Source organism: Saimiri boliviensis, chromosome 11, assembly GCF_048565385.1.
Source record: "Saimiri boliviensis isolate mSaiBol1 chromosome 11, mSaiBol1.pri, whole genome shotgun sequence".
NCBI classification, from domain to species: Eukaryota; Metazoa; Chordata; class Mammalia; order Primates; family Cebidae; genus Saimiri; species Saimiri boliviensis.
The window spans coordinates 83214649-83233982 of record NC_133459.1 but is presented as its reverse complement, the minus strand read 5'-3'; the positions used below and the strand labels follow the sequence as shown (position 1 = coordinate 83233982).

At 38.1% G+C, this 19334-nt stretch overlaps 1 protein-coding gene across 5 annotated transcripts in view; it reads left to right on the top strand.

Moving 5' to 3' along the window:
- The first annotated feature begins 8176 nt into the window (after nucleotides 1-8176).
- Nucleotides 8177-19334, top strand: part of ZNHIT6 (zinc finger HIT-type containing 6) — a 120092-nt gene continuing 108934 nt past the window's right edge. For all 5 annotated transcript variants that reach the window (XM_074381115.1, XM_074381113.1, XM_074381112.1 and 2 more), the window contains exons 1-5: nucleotides 8177-8976; nucleotides 10103-10168; nucleotides 10254-10360; nucleotides 10442-10527; nucleotides 13874-13977. In XM_074381115.1, coding sequence (XP_074237216.1) covers nucleotides 8336-8976; nucleotides 10103-10168; nucleotides 10254-10360; nucleotides 10442-10527; nucleotides 13874-13977 — 1004 coding nt within the window. In that variant the 5' untranslated portion in view covers nucleotides 8177-8335. The remainder of the gene's footprint in view (nucleotides 8977-10102; nucleotides 10169-10253; nucleotides 10361-10441; nucleotides 10528-13873; nucleotides 13978-19334) is intronic.

Sequence of the window (19334 nt, the reverse complement as noted above, 5' to 3'; positions counted from 1 at the left end):
ACAAATGTAGTTCTTTTCATGGGAAGGAAAAAGGGTTTGTTTTTTTTTTTTTTTTTTTTTTTTTTGCATGCTTGTTTAATGATTTTGTAATAAAGAGGAGGATTGCTTCTGGTGGCACAGAAACAACCTGAGCAGTAGGAACATGGTGTTTGGCAGGATGCACTTTGGCAGAGCTCATGTCCTGACCAAAATGTAAGAGTCTGGCTCGCTCACACAAGACTGATGGGTCTCATAGTTTCAAAAATAAGTGTAAGCTAAGCCTTCAGTGTATGTCCTGTTAGGTGTAATGTTTTCCTCATTACCTATATATTAATTGGCTATGATAGGTATGATGAAGTTGTTGTCGCCTAAGCCTGGGTACACAATTGTGCAATCTATGTGCTTTGGATTTAGAGTCCTGGCATTGTTTAAAGCCAAGTTAGACAAATGATACCTCTTTAGAGATGAGCAACTGATGGGGAATCCGAGCTGTCACCTTGGCTGTGCCTAGCAGTAGAATTTTAGAACTGCACACATGTACAAAAAATAACCTCAGTAACAATCCATTAAAAAGATTTGCATTTTATTAGGTATCTAGTTCAGAACAAATTTACAGTGGAATTGCAAGAAAACTTTTCACTTCTTTTTTTCTTTTTTTGAGACAGACTCTTGCTCTGTCACCCAGCAGTGGTGTGATCTCGGCTCACTGCAACCTCTGCCTCCTGGGTTCAAGTGATTCACCTGCCTCAGCCTCTTGAGTAGCTGGGATTACAGATGCTTACCACCACACCTGGCTAATTTTTGTATTTTTAGTATTTTTGTATTTTTGGTGTAGTTTTCACTACATTGGCCAGGCTGCTCTCGAACTCCTGAACTCAGGTGATCCACCCACCTCTGCTCCCCAAAGTGCTGGGATTACTGGCATGAGCCACAGTGCCTGGCAAACTTTTTAGTTCTTGAAGGAAATAGTTGAAACCCAGTTTCGTGAAAAGGACATTCTTCATGAAGGGATAAGGATCTTCCTCAACTACTAGTAAATAAAAACTTTATTTAAACTTTATTGCTATTACATTTAATTTTTTCACTTGAACATTTTCAGTGTATAAAAGAGGTTCTCATTTAACCAATAATACAAATTCCAAGACACTATATAAAACAATCACAGTTAAAATAATTTTTGTTCCCAATGTTCCCACAGAATTCAATATATTCCAAAAAATACTATGTAGTTTTCTTTCAAGTCTTCATACAATGAAAAAACAACTTTGTAGAAAACTTTAAATTAGTAGACATTAGCAAGCTTTTTGTTTGATAGTTGGAAATGAGAAAACAAATGAAATGAAACAAGTGAAATTAATGTTAATAATATACATAATATATCCAAAATAATATCACTTCAATATGTAATCAGTATAAAAGTGTTATTGAGATGGTTTACATTCTGTTTTTTTAAATATACTAAGTCTTTGAAATCCAGTATATATTTTACATTTACAGCATATCTCAATTTAGACAACTACATTTCAAGTGCTCAGTAGTCACTGTGATTAATGGCTACCGTATTGCAAAGTGTAGTTTTAATGCCTTCACCTAATGATTCCCTAAGTTGGCTATACATCAAAAGTACCATCCAGAGACACTTGTTAAAAATATAAATTTCCCAGCAACTCTCTCCATTTTGTTAAATACCTCTAGGGAGAGACGCAGAGATCTGTTTCTAATTAAGTACACCAGGTGATGCTGATGCAACAGTCTGTGGACAAGCATCTGCAGTTTCTGCATTGCCTAAAAGTTGTGAATAAAATAAAACATTTAGGCATCCTGGAAAATTCTGAGCAGTGTCATGGGAAGCCCAGAAGAGTGGATGAGCCCATGGTAGAAAGCTGCTTGTGTTACAATCTGAGCTCTACTTGCCCCGGTTGGCCCTCCTATGAAGAGCATACGCCTCTCAGGTTAACTTCCAGTACTCCCACATTTCCATCCCATTTCCAAGAGCTGCTGTCTTCTGTGGTAATCATCTAGACTTTGGGTGGAGGGAAGAATAGAACTCTTCTAAACCAGCCTGTATGCACAGTTACCAGCTTTCCTGATGTTCTTCTGCCTCCTTGGACACTTGCTGGACTGGCTTTGTGTTTTTATAACCATCTGGAGTAAAGGTAGGCCATGATCCACCTAAGCTAATGTAGGGTAGAAAAGGGAACAATCAGAGATTCTAACCTTTCATTCCACCTCCTACCTCCATTAGTGTCCCTCTTTGTCCCTTCAGGCCTTCCTTTACCACCACAATGGACCCAACTCCCTTTGACCTCCTAAGTGTTTTCAGAGTTTCCCAGTTAGGTTCATAATTTATCACTCCCCTCTCACATATGTGACATCTTCAGGAATGGATTTGGAGACTCGAGGAGACAATAGCTTTGTTGGTTTGCTATCTTTTCAAAAACTGGAAGTACTAGATTGAACTTTTTATTTAGCAATACTGTATGGTAAGGAATATGTGAAATTATTTTAGGGGTGTCCCAAATATCCTTTCTTCTGGCCTTCCCACTCAAAATAATGACCAGAATAGTTACAATCCAAGTCCTATGCTTTTGATCCTCCCTTCAAAATATGAATTACAACTATGCTTGCTAATACTCGCAAAGGAATAGGAGATCACCAGAAAAAATATAACATCTGAGGAATGTAATTCTAAAAGAATTTGTTTTAACTGGATAATTTATACTAGAGGGGGACAGAATTAATGGACAAAAAACTAAAGAATTTTGGGCCGGGTGCAGTGGCTCAATCCTGTAATCCCAGCCCTTTGGGAGGCCAAGGCGGGTGGATCACGAGGTCAAGAGATTGAGACCATCCTGGTCAGCATGGTGAAACCCCATCTCTACTAAAAATACAAAAAATTAGCTGGGCATGGTGGCGCATGCCTGTAATCCCAGCTACTCAGGAGGCTGAGGCAGGAGAATTGCCTGAACCCAGGAGGCGGAGGTTGAGGTGAGCCGAGATCATGCCATTGCACTCCAGCCTGGGTAACGAGCGAAACTCCACCTCCAAAAAAATAAAAATAAATAAAAATAAATAAATAAATAATAAAAACTAAAGAATTTTAAATCAGTTAAAGGTTGGGAATGGTAGCTCACGCCTGTAATCCCAGCATGCTAGGAGGTCGAAGCGGGTGGATCACCTGAGGTCAGGAGTTTGAAACCACCATGGCTAACATGGTGAAACTCTGTCACTACTAAAAATACAAAAATTAGCTGGGTGTGGTGGTGGGTGCCTGTAATCCCAGCTATGAGAGGCTGAGGCAGGAGAATTGCTTGAACCTGGAGGCAGAGGTTGCAGTGAGCCAAGATCACACCATTGCTCTCCAGCCTGGGCGACCAGAGTGTGAGCCTCCATCTCAAAAAAATAAGATAAAATGAGTTAAAGGAATAGCTTCAGAGAGATAAAGAGGGATATTAGAAATATGAAGCAATAATAAGCTAGAGACAATGGTTATGGAAAACATAGTAATTGAAATGAACTTAGTAGATATAGGTTGACTAACAGACTGCATACCATCACATACCAAAATAGTAAGGTAGAAATTAAAATTACTTGGAAAACTCTCCCAGAAAGTTATCTGGAAGCAATAAAGAGATGGGAAATGTAGGCTGGGTACGATGGCTCACATCTGTAATCCTAGCACTTTGGAAGGCTGAGGTGGGCAGACCACGAGATCTGGAGTTCAAGACCAGCCTGACCAACATAGTGAAACCCCGTCTCTACTAAAAATACAAAAAATTAGCCAGGCATGGTGGCGTGCCCGTAGTTCCAGCTACTCAGGAAGCTGAAGCAGGCGAATGGCTTGAACCCAGGGGCAGAGGTTGCAGTGAGCTGAGATTGTGTCACTGCACTCCAGCCTGAGTGATGGAGTGAGACTCCAAAAGAAAAAAAAAAAGAGAGATGGGAAACGTAAAAGTTAAAATATATGCACCAAACTCTGATAACAATACCTAACAACTTTACAAGAAAAAAGAACTACAGATAAATAAATATCCTTCATAGACATAGATGAAAACACCGAAACAAAATATAAGTTAATTGAATCCAATTATGTAGAGATTGTATAAAACATGTGAGTTTATTATAGTTGCAGGATATGAAATCAAAATACAAAAATTGTATTTCTGCATCCTAGCAATGGAAAATCAAAATGAAATTAAATCATTTCATTCAAAATCACATCAAGGTCGGTGCCATGGCTCATGCCTGTAATCCCAGCACTTTGGGAAGCTGAGGTAGGCGGATCCCTTGAGCTCAGGAGTTTGAAACCACCCTGGGTAACATGGTGAAACCCCATCTCTACAAAAAGTACCAAAAAAAAAAATTTAGCTAGGCATGGTGGCATACACCTGTGGTCCTAGCTACTGGGGAGGTTGAGGTGGGAGAATAGCTTGAACCCAGAAGGTCAAGGCTGCAGTGAGCCATGATCGTGCCATGGCACTCCACCCTAGGTGGCAGAGGGAGACCCCGTCTCAATTTTTTTTTTTTAAATCACATCAAGAATAAAATGTTTAGGAATGAATTTAGCAAAAGATATGCAAAAACTTGTACACTAAGGCCAGGCACGGTGGCTTACACCTGTAATCCCAGCACGTTGGGAGGACAAAATGGGAGGATCACAAGCTCAGAAGTTCAAGACCAGCCTGGCCAACATGGTGAAACCCCATCTCTACTAAAAGTACAAAAACTAGTCGGGCGTGATGGTGGGCACCTGTAATCCCAGCTACTCAGGAGGCTGAGGCAGGAGAATCCCTAGATCCTGGGAGGCAGAGTGCAGTGAGCCAAGACCAGGCCATTGCACTCCAGCCTGTATGACAGAAGAAGACTCAGTCTCAAAAAACAAACAAACAAACAAATAACAACAACAAAAACCCTTGTACATTGAAAACTACAAAGCATTGTTAAGTTAAAGACAATCTAAATGGATATTTCATTTTCATGGATAAGACACAATGTTGTTAAGATGACAATCCTCCCCACGCTTACCTATATATTCCACACAATCCCTATCAAAATCCCAACAAGTTCTTTTGTAGAAATTTACAAGCTGACACTAAATTTATACAGAGATGCAAACAGTCAAGAATAGCCAACACAATTTTCAAAAAAAGAGAAAGTTGCTAGCCAGGTACAGTGGCACATGCCTGTCATCCCAGCTACTCGGGAGGTGGAGGCAGAATAATCGCTTGAACCTGGGAGGCAGAGGTTGCAGTGAGCCAAGATCGTGCCACTGCACTCTGGCCTGAACAAAAAGAAGGAGGAGAGGACGTGGGGAGGAGGAGGATACGGGGAGGGGGAGAAGGAAGGGGGACGGGGAAGAGGAGGAAGGAAGAAAAGAAGGATAAGGAGAGGAAAGGAAGAAGACGAGGAAGAAGAAGAGGAGGAAGAAGAAAGGAAGAAAGAAGAAATAGAAGAAGGAGAAGAAGAGGAGGAGGAGGAGGAAGAAGAGAAGAAGATGTAGAAGTGGAAGAGGAGGAGGAGAAAGTTGGATTTACTATAAAGTTATAATAAGAGTGTGGTATTGGTGTAAAAATACACATATAGATCAATGACACAGAATATAAGGTCCAGAAACAAATCCTTATCTTTGTTGTCAATTGATTTTTTTTAAATACCAAGACAATTCAAGGAAAAAGAATAGTCTTCAACAAATGGTGATTGGACAATAAGATATCCACGTGTAGAAACTTAAACCATTACCTTTTCCATCCATATGCTTAGTTCTACCACATGTGGGTTCCACCACTTTGGAAATTTGATCCACAGTTGGTGGAACCACAGATGTGGAAGTGTGGATGCAGATGGCAGATTGTAGGACTTGAGCATTAATTGGATCTGTGGTTGTCCTGTAACCAATCCCCCACGGATACAGAGGGATGACTCTAGATACAAAAACCAACTCAAAATGGATCATAGACCTAAATGTAAAAGCTAAAACTATAAAACTTCTAGAAAACATAGGAGAAAACCTTTGCAACCCTGGGCTAGGCAAAAAGTTATTAGTGTGGCACAAAAAGCACCATTCATTTAAAAATTGAGAGGCCAGTCGCAGTGGCTTACACCTGTAATCCCAGCACTTTGAGAGGCCAAGGTGAGTTGATCACCTGATGTCAGGAGTCTGAGACCAGCCTGACCAACATGGTGAAACTTCATCTGTACCAAAAATACAAAAAAATTAGCCAGGTTTGGTGGCGCGTGCCTGTAGACCCAGCTACTTGGGAGGCTGAGGCAGGAGAATCGCTTGAAGCGGTGGGTAGAGGTTGCAGTGAGCAGAGATCGCACCATTGCATTCCAGCCTGAGTGACAAGAGCGAGATTCTGCCTCAAAATAAAAATAGATAAACTGGATTTAATCGAAGTGTAAATTTTTTGCTCTTTTAAAGACACAACTAAGAAAAGGAAAAGCCAGAGACTGGGAGAAAATATTTCCAAACCATACAAGGAATTGGTATTATGTATTCCTTTGTATCAATTATCCAGAAATTTGGCAGTTTAAAACAAGAAACATTTATCCTCTCACACAATTTCTGAGTGTCTGGAATCTGGGTGCAGCTGTTGGCCAGAGCTGCAGTCATGTAAAACTGGACTAGGACTAGAGAATCTTCCTCCAAACTTACTCATATGCTGTTGACAAGATGAAATTCCTTGCTGGGCCAGTGCATTAGTTTGCCAAGGCCACTATAATGAAATAGCACAGACTGAGTGGCTTAAATTTATTTTCTCATAGTTCTAGATGCTAGAACTCCAAGATAAGTTGTCACCAGTCTTGTTTTTCTCTGGAGCCTCTCTCGCTGGCATGCAGTCGGCCACCTCACTGTATCATCACATAGTCTTCTCTTTGCAGACCTCCCTGGTGTCTCTTTTTTTGTCTAAATTTCCTCTTCTTATAAAGATATCAGTCAGATTAGATTAGGGCCCACCCTAATGTTCTCATTTTAATAAAAATCACCTTTAATGGTCCTGTCTCCAAATATAGTCACAGTATGAGGTATTGGATATTATGGAGTTAACACACGAATTTGATGGGACACCAATTCAGCCTGTAAAAGCAGTAACTTCGGGCCCCTGCCACATGGGACTCTTGGTACTCACAACCTGGCAGCTTGCTTCTCTCAGAGTGAATGATCTAGGAAGGAGAATAAAAGAACAAGAGCCTAAGGGAGAAATCACAGCCTTTTTTCAAACCTAATCTTAGAGGTAACACGTTGTATGCTATCAGTAACTCAGACTAATCCTGGGATGACGTGGCAGTCTACACCTTGGTCTGAACACGTGAACATGGGGGCGAGGTGGGAACGGGTGATCATTGAACATATCGGTGCTTGTCTACCACAAACCTATATCCATAATATATGAAGAACGATTACAATTTGATAATAAAAGACGTCAATTAAAAATGTGCAAAAAATAATTTGAATAAACTCTTCATTAAAGAAAATATATAAATGGCCAGTTGGCACATGATAAAATGTTCAACATCATTAGTCATTAAAGAAATGCAAATTAAAGTCACAACGACATCTATAATCAAATAACTGATAATACCTATGATGTTCTCTGAGAGAATCTGGCAGGAAACTGGGAATGGGGAACAGCCTGACATAGGCTGTTACAGAGAAAGAATGGAAAAAAGTTCATGCCCTCTTTCCTAGTTGACATCCATCAGGATTCCCATTTATATATTGAATTTGTGTCCGTCGCTGCTAGTTGATTCCCATGTATAATCTCATAATCTTCGCAATGACACTAGGAGATTTGTATTACTAATACCATGGTCCTTAATTTACAGCTTTAAGAAACTACAGCTTGGAAAGGCGTGGCGTCAGGTGTGTCCTCCACTTTCATTGAAGATTGGATTTAATCGTTAACAGATTAGAGTGGGTTTTCCCATTTCCAGAGTCTAAGGGTTTTACTTCTCTCCCTCCGCTGGGCTCCTCTATTCTTCACACCCAGTAGGGCGTGAAAGGTGGCCTAGGGTGTGGCCCAGGAGGTTTCCCTAGAGGAACGGTGGGGCGGAACCCAGGCGGGAGGTGGGAATCCCAGTGGGCAAGCCACGCAGTTTACTCAGGTTGCCCCGAACAATCTGGCAGGTCCGCCGCAGAGCCGTAAAGAGCTCTACAAGTCGTGAAGTGGCGAGGCGCAAAAGCGTTGCTTTACGGCGATTCTAGTAGTCGCGTCAAGCAGGCTATTCCGGGCGTTTGGCTGCTTGTCTCCGCACGTGGGACGCTGTAGGTACTGCTGCCGGTGCTTTCTCCTGTGAGTGTGCAGCAGCCACGCTGAAGGACAGAGTGGCGGCAGAGGCCAAGGATTGTGAGTTGATGGAGTTTGCTGCTGAAAATGAAGGGAAGTCTGGGGGAGGCCTCCAAGGTGTCGCCGAGGCGCTGCGGCTAAGTCCAGAGTCTGGTAGGGAGGGAGTCAGGGACTTAGCAGGGGCGGAGGAGACCGGCGGCGGAGAGGAGGGGAAACGACTGACAGGGATGAAGATAAGGGATGGAGAGGAAGGGAGTGGACAAAGGCCAGAGGAAATACCGATGGACCTAACGGTAGTGAAGGAGGAAATTATGGACTGGCCAGATACCGCAGACAGGTTGGCTGGCCAGTGGGTAAAACAGGAGTCGGAGGATAGGCCTGAGGTGGAGGATGAGAACGCAGGCGTATTGGAGGTGAAGCAGGAGACGGATAGTAGTTTGGTGGTAAAAGAAGAGAAAGTGGATGATCCAGAGGTAAAGGAAGAGAAGGTGAAGGAAGAGGTAATGGACTGGCCGGAAGTGAAGGAAGAGAAGGATAACTTGCAGATAAAACGGGAGGAGAAGTTTGTTGGTCAGTGCATAAAAGAGGAGATGATGGATGGAGAGTGTGTAAAAGAAGAGAAGAAAGAAGCCATGGATGATACAAAGGTGAAAGAAGAGCCTCCAATAAATCACCTGGTGGGCTGCAAGCGGAAACTGGCCATGTCAAGGTAGGACAGGGGGAATTCTATTTGGGGATATAAAGCTGTTGCGTCCTCATGTCTAGAGTGAAAGGAAAAACCACCCTATCAGCAGAAGGTGAAATAATGAAAAATAAGCACAAGTTTGGGTTTCTGGAGTCAGTCTGGGTTCGTGGGGGTGGCTTGGGAAGTGGAGGGTGTTGTAGATGACAACACAACAAATTCAGTGAAAATATATGAAATTGGTAGTGTCCATTGGGTAATGGTCAAGTTAGGAAAGTGAACGTTCTGGGGACCAGAACATCATTTGGAACTGGATCTGGCTTGACTTAATATGCTTATTTACTTGGTATTCCTTTGAAAGAGAATAGAGATGAGAAAGTCTAATATATCCAACAATGACAAAGTGGATTAAGTTAAAATTAGGCAAAAATACACTTGACCTCAATTATCAAGTTTCTGCATGGATGTTGTGACTATTTATTGCTTTTTATTTAATTTCCTTGGTGTGTGGATCATGTGACAAAGGAAATAAGAGTGGTCAGATTCTTGGGAATATTAACATCTGGAGCTCAGTGGTCCAAATAGAAGTAACTGTAGTTTGGTTGTCAGTATCCCAGAAGCCTAGAAGAGCAGTTGAGGCCAGGTGATGGGTTACATGGGATTTTTAGATTATTTTGATGCACATTCTAGATTAGGTATGGAGTTCAGGAAAAAAGATGTTACTGCTACTCATTAAATTCGACTTGTCCTTATATTCTTTTTCTGGTGTGTGTGCTTTAAAAACATCTAAACACAGCTCATGGATTGATCTTCTGGATTCACACACATATAATCATTACCACATTTCCAGGAATCACAAGTTAAAATATCAGTGAATAATCTGATTATCTGATTATAGTAAAAAAAGAAGTTAAAAGCAAGGTGGGTTTTAAAGATTTTAATACGTTTTCCTGAGTTACGTATCACTAGCAACATTGGAACTGTAGTTGTTTGCGGGGGAAGATTTCACAGAGAATTTTCAAATGATGTTCAACAGCTGTCAAATATTTTATCAGATTTGTCACTACATTTATAAATTGATTGGGACATTCTAAGTTTATAAATAAGTAGAATTAATATTTGATAATTTAATGTTACACATGGGCTTTTGTAGGTGTGAAACGTGTGGTACAGAAGAAGCAAAGTACAGATGTCCACGTTGTATGCGGTATTCCTGCAGGTATAGATGTAACTTCTTACCTTTTAACCTGTATTTGTACCTTTCTTACGCTAAAATGTAAAAATGCTTCCCTTTGTCTCCTCAGTTTGCCCTGTGTAAAGAAACACAAAACAGAACTGACATGTAATGGAGTTCGAGATAAAACTGCATACATTTCAATACAACAGTTTACTGAAATGAATCTCCTAAGTGGTAAGCCACTTCATGCACAGCAAATTGATGCTCCCTGGCCATTGGTATATGCCATTTATTCTTCTGTTTTGAAATTTCTAGATTATCGTTTTTTGGAAGATGTGGCAAGAACAGCGGACCATATTTCTAGAGATGCTTTTTTGAAAAGACCAATAAGCAATAAACATGTAAGACTTTTTAAAATTCCTTTCAGTTAGAAGTCCTTCCAATCAATTAGATTCTTTTTTTTTTTTAACTTACCAAATATATTAAGTGGCTACTATGATATAGGGCTATTCTGATTATGAAAGGATGTGACCGTGACCAAAACAAGTCCTTCCCCTCGTGGAGTTGTATTTAGTGGGAGGGACAGGAGATGAGTAGAGGAACAAATATAATTTCAGATAAAGTTCATATGGAAAATAAAGAAGGCTCAAGAGATGAAAGAATGAAAATGATCTTTGTCGGGGAGAGATTGTCAGGGTACCATTTTCAATACAGGGGTCAGGAGAAGCTTCTCTAAGAGATGATATGTAAGCAGTGATCTGAATGATGAGAAAGAAGCTGTCATGTGAACATTTGGAGGAAGATTATTCCAATTAGAGGCAAAAGTAAAAGGAAAGACCTGAGTCGGAAACAAGGATGTTGTGTTTGAGGAATTAAAAGATGGGCAGGGTGATTGAAGCATAGTGAGTGAGAAGGAGAGTATTAAACATGAAGTTAGAGAAACTGGTGAGGAGTTGGGTGCAGAGACTCATTCCTGTAATCCAAACGCTTTGGGAGGCTGAGGCCGGAGCATTGCTTGAGCCCAGAAGTTAGCGACCAGCCTGGACAATATGGTGAAAAACCCATCTCTATAAAAAAAATACAAAAATTAGCCAGGCATGGTGGTGTGCCCTTGTAGCAACTTGGGAAGCTGAAATGGGAGGATCACTTGAGCCCAGGAAGGCCAAGGCTTCAGTGAGCTATGATTGCACCACTGCACCCCTGCCTGGGCAGCAGAGTAAAACTCTGTCTCAAAGGAAAAAGAAAGAAGAAAAGAAACTGGTGAGGGTTCTAATTCTAAGTGCAAATGGAAACCATGGAAGGATTTTGAACATAAATTTGCCTTTTGAAAAACCACTCTTGCTACTGTGTGGACTTCAGGGAGGCAAGAGTGGAAGACTGGAAGCAGGGAGACCATTTATGCAGCTCTTCCCGTGATCCTTGTGAGATAATATTGGCTTGGGTATACTGTTAGAATTATTGAGAGGAGATTAGATTCTGATTTTGAAGGAAAAGCTAAGACTTGCTATTCTAATACACTTAATTTTCATACTCTTGCATTGCCTTTTTCATTCCTTAAATACTATGCAAAAGCAAAGCTTACATATTTGGAATGTTTGGCAACTGGTGTTGTAAAAATTCATTCATGGTGCAATTAAATCATATCCTGCAATTGTGTTCATTTTAGTATCGGAGTTGCAGAATTTTAATACCTTTTAAACACCTTATTTTATTGGTATTGGCATTTTTTATTGGTATTATATTACACGTATCTGAAAGAAAATTATACAGCAACTCTTATTTTTCCTTACACTTAATTAGGCACAATTAAAATTCTACTTAAATATAAATTAGTTTAAAACTTTTTTTAATTGTAAAATATAGCATGTATTTTTTTTTTAGAAAATCAAAGAATGGAAATACATAGTATAATGAATAATTATAAAATGAACATTCGTGTAACTACCACCCAAGTCTAGAATTAGAACATTACTGGCTTCCCAGAAGTTCCATGCCACCCTCTTATGCCCTTCCCTGATCTTTATGTGTGTGACGATGTTTGTCTAGGGTTTATACCTGAGAATAGAATAGCTTTGTTGTGTGGTATGCATATCTTCAGTTTGCCTAGATGTTACCAACACATTTTCCAAAGTGATATATACTAGTTTATACTCTCACCAGTAGTGTATAAATGAACCTATTGTCATATTCTCGCCAATACTTAATTTGGTAAGACTTTAAAAATTTTTGTCAATCTATTGGCTATGTAATTTTATTATGGTTTTCAATGTGCAGTTCTCCAATTCCTGATAAGAGTTAGGAAGTTATTCCCTTATAATTATTGCCTAAAAGCTTTATACTATTGCATTTTATACTTATGTCTTTAACTGGAATTGATTTTTGGTATCATGTACAGAGAAGGTCCCATTTAATTTTTCATATAGATAATCCACTTTTCCCAGCACCATTTATTGTAAAGTTCATCCTTTCCCTACTGCTCTGTAGGACCACCTTTGTTATATATCAGCATCCCTATATGCCTGGGTTATTTTGTGGCCTTGTCTTTTCCATTCCATTGACCTACTGGTCTATCCTGCACCAATACTACACTCTCTCAATTATTTTAGTTTTTTACGGAAACTTGTTATCTATTAAGGCCTCCCGCTTCCTTTTCTCTGGTGTTTGGCTATTCATTGCTGTTTGCAAGGCAAAATAATTGCAAATCTAAGCAAAGGATGGCCCATAGCCATAGCCGCTAATGGACTTTTTTTCTTTTTTCCTCTGTTTCAGTGTAACCATACAAGTTCCCTAGCTTGCTCTAAAAGTAGTGATTGTTTCTGGTTTACCCTTTTCATGAAGGTATATTAGGAGGATTGATCACTGCTATTATAATTATTTATAGTAATCAATACTATTACTGAAACCAAAGTCCTCTAAGTTAGAAAATTACATGTCATATCTTCAGACAGTTTCCTCCTTAGCCAGTGATAGCTGACCCATTCTTTCCCTTCGCTCATGACTTGATTCTGACTCTTTACATTGCAAATTCTAGATCCCTATTCATTTAACAAAAAACTTGCATTTGTACTTTGCCTTTTCTTTGAGTGATCTTTCTTCTTCCTTGACTTAATAAAAATCTGGTATTACTTCCTTCGTAACTCTGGAATTCTCCAGTTTAGCTTAATCAACCCACGTGGTCAATGTAGTACACATGTCAGAGCAAGAATATTCTCATATCCCATTTTGCGCTTCCCACAACGGTGGCTACTTTAAGCGAGGCCTTGTACTAGGCAGTGCCATGGTTCTTCCCTTGAGTGAATTGTCTAGTAATAAAATGAGGGATACATAGAACTAACTGGTAAAACCATCAGTAAAAGCAATCAAGAATTGTGTAGATAGCCCCTATGATTGCCAGATGACCTGTTTGTTTGTTTGTTTGTTTGTTTTAATCTCCATTAAATTACTCTTTGGCTCGTAGCACATATGGTTAAAAGCACAAGCTCTGGAATTAGACCTGGGTTGAATACAGGTTCCTTCTCTCTGGGATAGCTGTATGATGTTGGTATCTCACTAATTCTTATTGCAAAAATGGAGATGATAATACTTGTTCTGATAGTATCATTGTGAAGATTACATGAGATTACTTCTTAGAGCTGTTGTAACGCTTAGGTTTTCAGTAAATCTTAACTATTATTAACAATTGTTTTACTCACTTTTTAAATTTAAAGCATTTAAAAATTAAATTGTCTGTTTGGTTTTGGTTGGTAGATGTACTTTATGAAAAATCGTGCCCGAAGGCAAGGTATTAACTTAAAACTTCTACCCAATGGATTCACCAAGAGGAAGGAGAATTCAACATTTTTTGATAAGAAGTAAGTTTCTAACTTTTTAGTATATCAGGTGTTCTGATTTGATCAGGATCACCGTTTAAGGTTTGGTTGCTAAAGAGCATTGCTACCCCAAGTGTGATTCTGTAAACTGTTTGCTGTTGGTCCATGACAAGATAACTGTAGTAGTTGTGTGTCATGTAACTCTAATAAAAATTTGGGTTTGCAGAGTGTGTGTGTGTGTGTGTCTGTGTGTGTGTGTTTCTTCATATCATTTGAGAAGCTTCTCAAACATTAATGTGCCTATCAGTCACCTACACATCTTGTTAAATATGCTTGTTGTGATTTTTCAGTAGGCCTGGGTTGAAGTTTGATATTGTGCATTTCTAACAAAATCCTCAGTGATGCTGATTGTTTGAGAAACGTATTTTGAGTAGCAGCACCCTAGAACACTCTCATACTTTAGAAATAAACGGTTTCTTTGAGACCTAAGATGCCAAGAAAGTATTTCAGGGGCTTCCAGGACAAAACAGCAAGTAAAAGCAGGACTCCTGTATGTTTTAATCAAGGCAGCTCTGCTTTTATATTCTTTCTGCATTGGGTTTCTAAATAAGATTTCATTTAAAAGCTGTCAGTGGAGAAGAAGGGGACTTTGAACTCTTTTGAGTATAGATAATGTAACAGATTAGTTTGCTGCTGTCTGAAAAATGTTGAGTTGTAAAGGCCCCAAGAATACAGAGGAGAATAGGATCCCAAAGTACTTTAAGTAGCCACCTAAATTATTAGATGATACCTTTCAGAAGGAAGTCAAGATTTTTTATTTAGAATTTTTAAAAACCTGAGGGAGTCCCTCCTTTTTCAGCCTCTTAGTAACTGTGGGGCCTTGAACAAATCACCTTACTTTGCCTGGGCCTCAGCTGTATGATGTGGGGAGTTGGGCCAAGTAAACTCTAAGGTGCCTTTCCAGTTGTACTCTTCCATAAATTGAAAAGACAGAGCCATTAGAATTATCATTATTCTAGTAAAACTTCTACTTTTTCTGCGGTTAACATAATTAGAAGATGACATTGTCCATTTATTGTGTATAAGACATAAATATTTGTAAAAATGTTTTTTCATTTTTCCTGGTTGTCTTCCAAAAGTAAAGTAATGCTGAAGCAGGTGGATCCCTTGAGGCTAGGAGTTTGAGACCAGCCTGGGCAATGTGGTGAAACCCCATCTTTACTGAAAATAGAAAAATTAGCTAGGTACAATGGCACCCACTTGTGATCCCAGCTACTCTGGAGGCTGAAGTGGGAAGATCAGTTGAGCACAGGAGGCAGAGGTTGCAGTGAGCTGATAACATGCCACTGCACTCCAGCTGGGTGACAGAATGAGACTCTGTCTTAAAAAAAGAAATATTGTCTTGCATTTATCAAATATGAGATGATTCCTTTGTGCATTTTGAAACTGACATATGTAGAAATTGCCGTAATTTGAAGATTATGGTAACTGGTTAGTGCCTTCTCAAATACAAAGTGTGTTCCTGTTTTTTGAAAGAAACTGTTCTGAATGATTGTAATCAGAGATTAATTCCCAGTAATGAAAAGCAGATGGCCTTAAGTATAACATTTTTGTGTCTCTAGATACATGAATGTATGTGGGAAGTTTTTACCAAGAATATTACACAGTATGTTTTCCAGGTTTAGTATATTTTTGGTTTGGAAACTCCCCAAGTCTCTGAAATGGCAAATCAGATTCTTCTTGCATTAGTCTTTTGCTCATAAATTTATAGAGATTTGGGATTGGTTTTCTTGCATTTTTAGTGTTTCCCAGGAGGAGGTTAGCAAAATAGTATGTAATAATAGGCTTAGAATCCATTTCTTAGTCCTTCACCATCTGCAAAATGAAGCTCATGATAGCTACCCTGTAGAGTTATGGCCTTTTAGTGTTTTAATTCACATAGGCAGTAACTGGCATGTGGGAAGGAATCAGTTCATAGTAGGTATTACGTAAATAATACATCTGTATCATTAAACAGTTTAAAGGAAGAATTCCACCTATAATTCCACTATCTAGAGGTGACCACTAATAAAAGTTTGTAATGTTTCCTTCTAATCATGTTTTCTCTTTTATTCATCTAAAAAAGTAAAACACAATATAAAATACTTAAATAAAATTACATAAAGTGACATGACTCTGCCCAAGTTAAACATTAATTTTTTATTGAGAAATACACATCATTTTTTCCTGCAGCTAGATTTTCCATATAGCATACATTGTGAACCTCTTTTCTTGCTAATGCAAATCTACACCTCATTACTTTTAAGTAGGATATTCCATCTTTGACTGTATTCTATTTTATTTAATTATTCCCATATTCATGACATTTTAATTTATACCTGTTTTTAATTATCATAAATCATACTGTACTAAACACCCTTGAACAAATTGTTTTGTGTGTTTACCTGACTTTCCATAGGAACAATTCCTAGAAAGCATAATGACTGGATTAAAGACTACAATGTATTTAAACTTTTGAGAGAAATTCTGCTTTGTCTCTATAAAACATTACCACTTTGTACTTTCATCAAAAAAGTATGAGTGCTTGTTTTAGTTATACCTTAACTTTAGTTTAATATTATCAAACTTTTTTGTGGGCAGCTTTATTAGAGAGGTTGAGCTCTTGGATTTTTAATTTCTTGCTGAGGCATTGCCAGATGTCCACTGCAAGAGGCAGAATCACTGCCGTTTGAGAACTCCTGATTTAGATGAATACAGCGACATACTTATTGAATGTATAGTTCTAATCTTTTCTTGGTCTAGATAATATAATGTAGATAGAATCAGGATTCTAGTGTCTTATATTTTACCTTTAAGAGGAAAAAATGAAAAGAAGACATTTAGAGGTACCTTGTTTGAGATACTTATGTCTTACTAGCTATGCACATGAAAATGAGCAAGGTTTTAGATGATTGCAATGGTATTTGCTGGAAAGAGGGAAGAGAGGAAATGAAATTTTTTCAAAGAATTCTATTCAGCTCCCATATCCCCAGTATTCTAAGAGACTAGTTTTCAATACCTTTTTTCTGTTAACTTTCAAGAGTTGGTTATAGCTGTGACTCTGATAAATGTAAATTTGCATGTTGCCTGTACTGTTTGATGTACATTAGGTGACCTAGGGCAAGATTTGACTTACCAGGTTATTAAGAGGATTAAATGAAATATTAATAATAACTAAAGTAGTACTTGGCACATAGTAAATAATATACAGTGACATTAAAGATTTACATTCCCTTCACTGATATCCTTAGGAATATACCACATTTACTGTGTATTTCATTCACCCCTCATAGGTCTAGGACAACACTGTAATCAGACGGTACTATTTGTACAGCAAAACCTATAATTTACCTTATAGTGGGTAAATAATGACTGTAGGCTGACTCAGGTTTTGCTGCTGAAGGAGTTAAAAATCTTTCAGTTTTGGAGATTTTGGAATTGTTGATATGAGAAGTTGGTCTTATACGAAGACTATTATTAATACTCCCTAGGTATTAAATTGATTGCTTAAGTAACTTGAGCTGCAGTATAGTCAAAATCTCAAGTTCATGTTGCTTAAAATTTAAATGTTTTAACTTTTGAGGAATCTGATCGAAGACTTTTGTACTGTTTTTGTAACTTTTCTATAAAGTCTACATTTGTTTTGAAAAAAAAAGTTGTAAATTTAAAAGCCCACATATGAAGTATGATGAATGTGCCATTGTACCTAAATTACTCTGTAGAACTGTCAGCAGGTGATTGTAACAGCTGGCTGGAATAGGTTCGTTGTAATCCAGGGACGCTTTATGGCAGGCATTTTCACCAGTATGACTGAATCTCCTAAAATTATATGTGAAATTATGTGAACTTTTCTATGAATAAGAACTGTAATTTTCACTGAATAGTCAAAGTGAGGTAAGGTCAAAAATGTATGCAATGGGGATGAATTTTAGAGGACTAGTGAATTTGTAGGAGCATCATAGTAGATAGCTGTAATCAATAAAGTTAAGTTCAGGGAGGCTTATATAAGTTGATACAAAGCAAGATTGACATTCTCTGTTAAAAATAGAGGAGGTTGATAAGGAAAATGTTGGCTCTTCTGCTTATTTTGGAGCAGATCCCAAACTACTTTAAAATAGTGGCTTTTTCAGAGATAATTCCTTTACCACAACTCTTTGTAGGGTCTATAACTTTATGTTCATTTTCGCCCAGTGCTACTCAAATCTGTTGAAAGAAATATGAAAGATCTATATGTAGAAAATGTAAATTCTCCTGAATGACTTAAAAGATGTGAATAAATGGAAAAAAGTGCCACGTTCTTAAAAAACTCAATATTGATTATTTAGTGATCTTTTAAGTCTGATGGCGATCCTAATCAGAGTATCAATGAGATTTTGTTTGTTATTTATTTATTAAGAAGACAGTTCATACATAACTGAAGTTTATTTTGAAGAATAACATGGCAGAGGTACCTGGAAAAAAGAAAAATTATGAGGCTGGACTCATCAAAATTTATGAAGTTATAGTAGTTTTATGATATTGGCCTAGAAATCTGTTACTAGATCATAGAAAATAAACTGTATATTTGGTTCTCTGGTAGATGATCAAGGTAACATTTCAAATTAATACAAATAATTACTTATTTAATAAATAGAGTTGGAACAGCTTACATTTGAGAGGAAATGTTGAATCTTTTACTAAATAATATTCAAGTGGATCAGAATCTTAAAATGAAATAAAAATACTGGAATATTTTCATAATCTTGAAGAGAAGAAACATTCCATCCAGAAGCCAAAAGGAAAAGAATAACTAAATTTATATGGCAAAAGAAGACCATAATAAAGTGAAAAGACTGGACCAAAAAAGTCTTTAACATATATGTCACAGAAGGCTTGTGCATTAGTAAGAAAAAAAGACTAGCAACTAATTAGGAGAGGGGGCAGAGGATAGGAATAGATGGTCGTAGAAAGATACATATACGTGTATAGTATTTGGCTGGTAAACATATTAATAATATCTAATGTAAGGAAGGTATGGGTTAACCAGGCCATTTTCCTCTTCCATTGTTCTTGAGAGTTAAATTGGTATAGTCATTCTAGAAGGCAATTTGGTAATGTTTCTCAGAATGTTATATATTTTGTTACATAAAATTATTACATCTTAAAATGTTACAAATAAGTGCTCAAGGAATTTAGCCTACAAACGTATTTGTAGATGATCTACAAACTAGAGATATATATACACGTGTATCTATTGCAGTATTGTTTTTAGTAGTGTAAAAACTGGCACCAACCTAACATATCCTTCAGTATGGACTGAGTTAAATAAATGGTGGCACCTTCATACAGTGGAATTCCATGCAGCCATTAAGCAAAACAAT